At 33.7% G+C, this 7,632-nt stretch overlaps 1 protein-coding gene across 2 annotated transcripts; it reads left to right on the plus strand.

Moving 5' to 3' along the window:
- The first annotated feature begins 476 nt into the window (after positions 1-476).
- On the plus strand, positions 477-4,548 carry LOC140805826 (sister chromatid cohesion protein PDS5 homolog D-like). Of its 2 annotated transcripts, none has more exons than XM_073162144.1 (8): positions 477-703; positions 1,564-1,674; positions 2,411-2,496; positions 2,625-2,676; positions 2,945-3,031; positions 3,120-3,163; positions 3,807-3,858; positions 4,370-4,548. In XM_073162144.1, the coding sequence occupies exons 1-8, from the start codon at positions 515-517 to the stop codon at positions 4,394-4,396; spliced, it is 648 nt and encodes a 215-aa protein (XP_073018245.1). In that variant the 5' UTR covers positions 477-514; the 3' UTR covers positions 4,397-4,548. The 2 variants fall into 2 exon arrangements, with proteins under 2 accessions (XP_073018245.1, XP_073018246.1); XM_073162145.1 differs by having other exon boundaries at positions 2,420-2,496.
- The last annotated feature ends 3,084 nt before the right edge of the window (positions 4,549-7,632 follow it).

Genomic DNA, 7,632 nt, shown 5'->3' on the forward strand with positions numbered 1-7,632 from the left:
CGAGACGATTCTCCAATACTGAGAAAACGGATTCGAAAACCAAGCTCTATAATAAGAGCAGAAGAGGGGTATGATCCTTTATGGATGTTATGTGAATGTGCATCAAATGAAGACTCTCATCACCGGAAAAATAGCAGGAACAAAAACTCAATTTCCAAGTCAACACAGTTATCCTCAAGTCCTGAGAGGGAATCAACGAATGCTGAATTGAAACCTCAGAAGAAGTTTAGCCAAGAGAAGAAAGATGGAACTCTTGATCAGGACAATGGTCTATTTTTATTGCCGACATCAGTAAATAATTTAAGCGAAACAATGACTTCAGAAGATATTGCTGATGAGGAATGCATAAAAGAGAGACTTGCGAAAAGGTCTGGGAAAAATAAACATGCTTGTACGACTGATGGGATGCTGAAAAATCCAATGAAAAGGAAGAGATACATTACCAAGGTATCTCCTAGAAAGAAAGTGATGAACACAAATATAGTTCTTGAGGCAACAACTTCAAAAGATTCAGATGAGGCTAACAAATTTAAAGGAAGAATTGAGCAAGGTCAGAGATAAAAGGTTACCAGCCAACAGCATTGATGGGATCTCAAAAAACTTGGAAAAAGGACTAGGAACTTTGAACAAGGTAGATCGATCAGAAAAGGAACTGTGCAAGAGTGTCAGATCTGAGGATCTATCAGGAGATATCCCGAGAAAGGTAATAACATAGTTGGCTATATCTCGTTGCTGTTCATGTGTAAAAATATATTCTTTGTTTTTTCGGAATTTTACATCATACATGTCTTTTATGGTGTGCGGACATTGGTTCTCAATCAAGAAACAAATCATCTTGAGGGGAATCTCATTCTGTGGAAATCTCTAATCCACAGTACCAGAAGGTAGTTATCTTACCTAAGGAAAAGGTCTGTCTTGGTTAATTATTTCGTTATATACTCGATACCCGATATCTCATCGCCCTGTCTTTTTAATTTCCAAGCAATTGTTTGATAAATTAATGTGAGTTTAAAATTATTGATGATAAAGGATAGCATTTGATTAATTTTTTCTCTGTTCATCAGATAAAATATATTTATATCCTCACGCCGCTGTTTATTTCCTGCCTATAAAAGTGTAGTAGCTAGATCCACTTGGTGAAGCACCGTGGAATCTAACTTCCGGTTTAAATCCATGTGAAAATAAAAAAGAACATCATGAATATTTTTCTCAACGGTTTTCTAACCTTCGAATAGGCATTGCTACAACTTCACTTGTGCTGAATTGGGTATAAAAATTGGTGTTGGCTCGCAAATAACTAAAAATGTTGTACAATACAACCCTAAATTCCATTTTTTTGATCTGTTTGTCGATCTGATTATATTTTGAATTTATACCCAGGAAAGACGTTAATGTATATTTTTTCACGGAGTTTTTGTGCCAAGCAATTTATGATATCAATTTTTTTTCTCAATTTGTAGTAATTGCCATGTATGTCTACATTTTATCACGACATATATATTTTCAAAATTTCCTTTTTTTATATTCAACTGAATGATGAGGTTCTAAACTGATTGAATCCAGATCTCTTCCAAGAAAAAAAGGCAACATTCTTTGGCCAAGAAAGCTCTGGGCGAGACAAGCAAGGGAAAGACTATTGTTTCTGAGAATCTGACTGGAGATACAATTGTCAAGGTATAACTGAGAGTCTGAGACACTGAGTTGAATAGGTTTTGCCATTTTACCATGTCGAAATAGTCTTTACTTATTTTCTTATACATCTGTCGAGCTGTGCAAACTTTGGCTAAAACCACATCCTCTAGAAAAATCTCATTCTATTTGTGCTGACTTTGCAATTGTTTTCTATTTGTTTGCCTCCTTGAAATATTTGTTGCATCCCCCTACTGCTGTTTATCCATCCTGATGTATATCAATGTGGTTGCTTCCTTGTGTTGAGGTTTCAATTATTCTAAAAACTGTTTTATCTGCTCATCATTTTATCTTATGTTCACGTATCTGTAAAATTTTTGAAAAACTTTAATCTGTCCTAGAAATCTGCCTTTGCACATGCAAGCGATTTTTCATATAAAGTAGAGGCCATACTTAACCATCTCTGTTCATCTTTTCAACAAGTATGTTTGTTTAATGCATAAATCATTTTACCTCTCCAATGCTTATTCTGTCTTCTTAACTTTTATTTCCCTTTCCATTCTACAGCAGTGTGATTAGCCAGTTTAAAACATGCTTTCAAACTCCTTTCAAACTCCAAGTGTATTTTTTATTTATTTCCTGTTTTGCTTATGTTAAGCATTTTGTCCACCAAAATTTTATGGTTTATCTTCCTTGTCTATACTTAATCTATCTTCATTTTGGAAATTCATATTCTTTCACTCTTTATCTTTTCTAAATTAATAAGACACAATATCTCTAGGCTTTTGAGGTAAACGGTGCCAAAAAAAGCAATGATGAGAATCTGGTTGGCCGCAAAATAAAAGTTTGGTGGCCTCTGGATGAGACGTAAGTGCTTCAAATCATTGTAACTTGACAGCACGGATGTATATATAGAATTTCTTGATTCGTCATGTCCATCAACACTTGAATCAGTGAGAATAATCTGTTTGCCCCATGACTTTCTTTTCTTGTAGGTATTATGAAGGAAAAGTTACATCCTTTGACCATTTGAAAGAGACACACCAGGTAAAAATTGCATATGTAGCTATATTACTATTTGTATCTAACTTGTCATGATAAATTACTTTGACATGTTCAGATTCTCTATGTACTTACATAAGTTACCGCACTTTGCAAATGCAGAATGCCACTGTTTTTAAAGATGAACTCTGAACCTATTGTGGCATTAACTTAATTTGTCAATAACACTATCAGGACAAATCAAGTTTAGATTGTACGGCACTGAAATCATTTATTCTAATTTTGATTGCCATCATTTTATCACTTCATTCAGGTTGATTATGATGATGGTGAAACAGAAATACTGGACCTTACGAAGGAGCTTTGGGACGTGATAGATGATAATAATTTGTGCAGTCATGTGGGTGTTGGAGTTACTTTTCTATTTTTCCTCTTCTACATGATTCTGTTATGTAACACGGGTGTTCTTTAATCTATCAATCTAACAGGAACAGAAGACTGTTCCACCACCTCCTAGCGCCCCAAGAGTCGTGTATGTATATCTTCAACTTGATTGCAATTTCTTAGGCGGTTAGGCCAGTCGATCTATACTGTTTTTTACTTGATTTAATCACAAAATTTCCTTCCATTTGGTATTTTTACTTTCCTTTTCGTTCTTATATTTTAGAGGTAGTAAATTCTCTCTTGTTTGTGCTTATTTATTTGTCTATCCACCTTTATCTTGATATCTTGGAACTCTGATGTTTTAATTTAATGATGGATTTTCTAGAGCTGCAAAAGTGATTGAAACATATTAACTAGTTGGAACACCTTTCTAAATATCTTTGTATCATGCCCGAGTCTCTCTTTTACATAAATGAAACGACGTCGATAGTAGTACCATTGCATACACTTGTATGTGATGTGAAGACAAAGACCAAATTTATTCGGATATTCAATTACATCTTTTGCTGTCTTAAAGATGCTTAAGCACCCCCTATATTTATATCGCAAGGATGGCTCTCAGTTTAATTGCTGTGAAATTTTTTTGAAGCCATCCGGATGACTGGAGTAGACACAAAGGATTCAGACATCAGTTTCTTATTTCCTCTCCTGTTTTCCTCGTGCTTCCGACTTCGTTTTTCAGAATGCTGCTAATTTTTGTGGAATTTTTTTTTTGCTCTTTGACATTTCAGATCCCATGGACGTAGAGGCAAATCTCCTCGTTCTTCGGAGGCGAAACCGACGGTGAGAGTTCTTTTATAAAGTAACTCTAACTGTAGCTTTGAATTGACTCGGATAGCACATCATAGGGTTCTTAGCTCAAGTATTTCGAAGTAAATGTTCTTGCATGAGTCGATACTTCATGGATTGTGCACCTCTGCATAAAATGTGCAACATAAAATTATAAACAATTTTATTATAATTTATTAATCAATCATTTAATTGTTGTATTTGGAGCTATGGGTTTTCAGGGTAAGGTCGATGCTACATGTGGTGGCACTGCCCCACATGATTTGGATGGACAAGATTCACACACATATGTGGTTTTAAAAAAATTAGTGGACCCCATGTATGTGTGGTTAAATTTGAGCCATTGATTCTATCCCCATCTATCATGGGGATAGTGCTTCTACATATAGGATGAAATCAACCGTATTTCAGATACCATGCGCATAAAGTGTGCAACACAAAATATATAAATAATTTTGTATAATTTTGTTATAATTTATTACTCAGTCGTTTGTTGTTGTATTAGGGGCTATGGAAACAAATTCTGGGTTGATTGTTCTCATCTTTCACGAGATGGAACAGTGGCAACATTAGCAATCTATTTTTATTTTATTTTTCTGAAAAAACAATCTATTCTTTTTGTAAATATTATCGAATGGATAAATGTCGTATATGCTTTCAAGCTTTTATAGTGTAATTTTATAAGGATTCGAATTAAAATCTAAAATTTTGTATTAAATTTTGTCGTTTAAAAATTGTTTAATTGTCAAATTAATTTTTTACCACATGAATGAATGTACATCAATTTTGAGAATCTTAGTGGCTGCTATTTATGGGTTCATCAGAAAAATGTCATAATTATAGAAATACAATTAAAAGAATTATAAACTTATACAAAAAATTCTAATTCAAAAAAATGTGCATGAAGTAAAGTTAATTCATCATTAATCTAGAAAATATATTTAAAGTTACGAAAATTTCAAAAAAGAAGTCCACTTGACAATAATTTCAATCTAAGTTAGTGTTTGCAATTATTAAAAAAAGTGATTATTAGATTTTGACATAAAAAAAGCAGTTTTGTGTGCTTTTTAAACTCTGATTTTGTGTTATCTTCCTTAATTTAATCAGAATCCATAAGTTAATATTATGGCGATTTTGATTGTCCAAAAGTGATTATACTATTTTAGTAAATAAATAAAACTTCTTTTCGAACCATTTTATCCCAGTCAGTTTTTCCAAACATGACTTGATTTTTGATTTTTGAGGTAATTTGCACCTGAAGTAAAATCTCCTTGGATATGTTACTTTTTCATTCGATTTAAGCTACAATTTTATATTATTTTAAAAATTTTCAATACCAAATGGCTTTCGAATTGAGGGAAAATTTTGTGTTATTGTTATGAAAATATAGCTGCAAGTGTTGAGTCATCGATTCATGTTGATTCTTTGGTTGATTGAGATTTTCTGGAATGGATTTAAATAGAGTTGATTTAATTTAAGATGCAAGGTAAACTGAACTAGAATTTATACTACTGTAGATTTTCAGTTTGAAATTGTTCTTGGGATGATATTGTGCTCTTCTTGAGACCGTCTCACGGATCATAATCTGTGAGACGGGTCAACCCTACCCATATTCACAATAAAAAGTAATACTCTTAGCATAAAAAGTGATATTTTTTCGTGGGTGACCCAAATAAGAGATCTGTCTCACAAATACGACCCATGAGACCGTCTCACACAAGTTTTTGGCTTATGTTATGTATATATATATCAATTAAGACACTCCGAAGATCATAGAAGCTCAGAGAATTATACAGATAAGAGACTAAGTCAGATCATCGGATCCGAACAAGCTTCAAGAGACTCGACACTTGGAGGTCTTACAAGGACTTCAAGATTCGGATAAGAGAACTTATTTGTTAGTTTGCTATACTTATAATCAACGTTAGCTATGAGAAGAAAGAAAGATGATCATCATATCACAAAAAAGTTACTTCAACAATTGGTATGTCGAGTAATTTTGGACGAGTTACCCATTGAGAATTTTTCTACCGTGTGTGTGGGTGAGAACGTTAGTACACTAAAATGACTTGTGTTGGTCAATGAGGACATCACCAACTCGAAGCAGGCCTCTCGACCCGTATAACGCTGACAAAACCAAGGCCGCAAGTGATCGCTCCTACCAACTGATATCAGAGGATTGCAAATAATGCAATTATTGAGAGTGATATTTTAAGGTTACAGTAGTTAATTGCCCTTATTAAGAGAGCAATCGAACTTTGACACTTGGCCTGCTAAGATTTGTGGGGACGAACGAAGTGAATCGCTTGGTGGCATGTGTGTCCCGGGGCCGATGAGCGTGAATTCAGCAACAAAAACCTAATTTCATACTAATCTCTATGCTCACCACCACCATGGACGACACCAGAAATTAGCAAATTTTTTGCTGCAAAATTAGGAGGCATCGGAGAGTTCTTCAAAAAAAAAAAAAAAAAAGAAGGCATGGGGAGAAACATTGGACAATAAAAGTAATTGAAAGAATTAATTGGGCGAGTTCTTATGGGTGGAGGAGGAAATAAAAGAACAGTTGGTTTCCATGGTAGATAATATATCGCAAATTACATGTTTTTTTTTATATGGGGATTGGCTGGGAATTTTGCAAAGTTGAAATGATTTTGTGTGTTAATTATTAAAAATTATTATTAGCTTTGAAATATAAGAAACATCGTAAAATATTTTGTCATAATATTATTAAGCAAAAATAAAGATAAATAAATTTATAACGGCTGTATAATATAATTGAATATTCTTTACCAACATAGTGATAATTCCTTTTATTTTTTTAATGTAAAATATTTACTTGTCAAAGCGTATTCAAATTATAAGATTAATTTTTAATCTAGAATGATAGGTTAATTTCAAGAAAAAAGAAGTGGGAAAATGATAATTAATCATAGGTGTATTTCGGTCATATGAGAAAATGCACAAAATTAATCAACATTATCAAAATCATATCAAATATCATATATTTTATCACATCATATTATTTATCTATAATTGATCACTCAAATTATTATCATTCAAATCAAGCGATATCCAAAAGGTAGCAAAAACAAAGTGTGGCTCCTGACGATGCTTCTAGGCGAAAAGAACAAGAACGAACAACTCCGTACTCCACATCAGATTAGAGAGAGCTTAAAGGAATTGATATGTATTACGCATAAAATCAAAATGCATCTTCTTTTCGGAACCCATAACTTTAAAACTCCAAAGTTAAACTTGCTAATTGACATGGAAGAATTCTGACATGGGTGTCACCGTGAAGTTTTCTCAAGGTGCATGTGAGTGAGATAAAAATAAAATGCATTTTGGAGTTTTATTAACAATTTGCGTGTGTAGGTGATGATATGGTATTTTTTGAATCCTTGTGTAAGGAATTACAAAAGAATTTCTTTCAAAAAAGATGTGAATTAGGGGACATAACCACTCTGAAAAGACTTATGTTGGTATGTGAGGACATCGTTCACTCGAAGCAGACCTCTCGACTCATATGGTGTAATCCGGTGACAAAACCAAAGCGGCAATCACTTGATCCTGCGAACTGGTATCAGAGTCTTGGTATGGGTTTGATTATCATGGATTGTGATGAGTGCAATTATGGAGAGCGAGATTCTTATGGTACAATAATTGTGTAAGTCTCATATGCCTATCTCTTTTGGCTCCTGCAATCACAGACTTCATGATAGCCCATAGAGCCCACTCACAGAACTCCTCACTCCTGACAGTGGC

The sequence above is a fragment of the Primulina eburnea genome, chromosome 11, assembly GCF_022965805.1.
Source record: "Primulina eburnea isolate SZY01 chromosome 11, ASM2296580v1, whole genome shotgun sequence".
NCBI classification, from domain to species: domain Eukaryota; kingdom Viridiplantae; phylum Streptophyta; class Magnoliopsida; order Lamiales; family Gesneriaceae; genus Primulina; species Primulina eburnea.

Bases quoted from the DNA above. Each gene is read 5' to 3' on its own strand.
- LOC140805826 (XM_073162144.1), top strand. From the start codon at position 515: ATGAGGCTAACAAATTTAAAGGAAGAATTGAGCAAGGTCAGAGATAAA. The intron at 2,677-2,944 runs GTAAAAATTGCA...CACTTCATTCAG, and splicing joins ATTTGAAAGAGACACACCAG to GTTGATTATGATGATGGTGA. The intron at 3,859-4,369 runs GTGAGAGTTCTT...TTGTTGTATTAG, and splicing joins CTTCGGAGGCGAAACCGACG to GGGCTATGGAAACAAATTCT.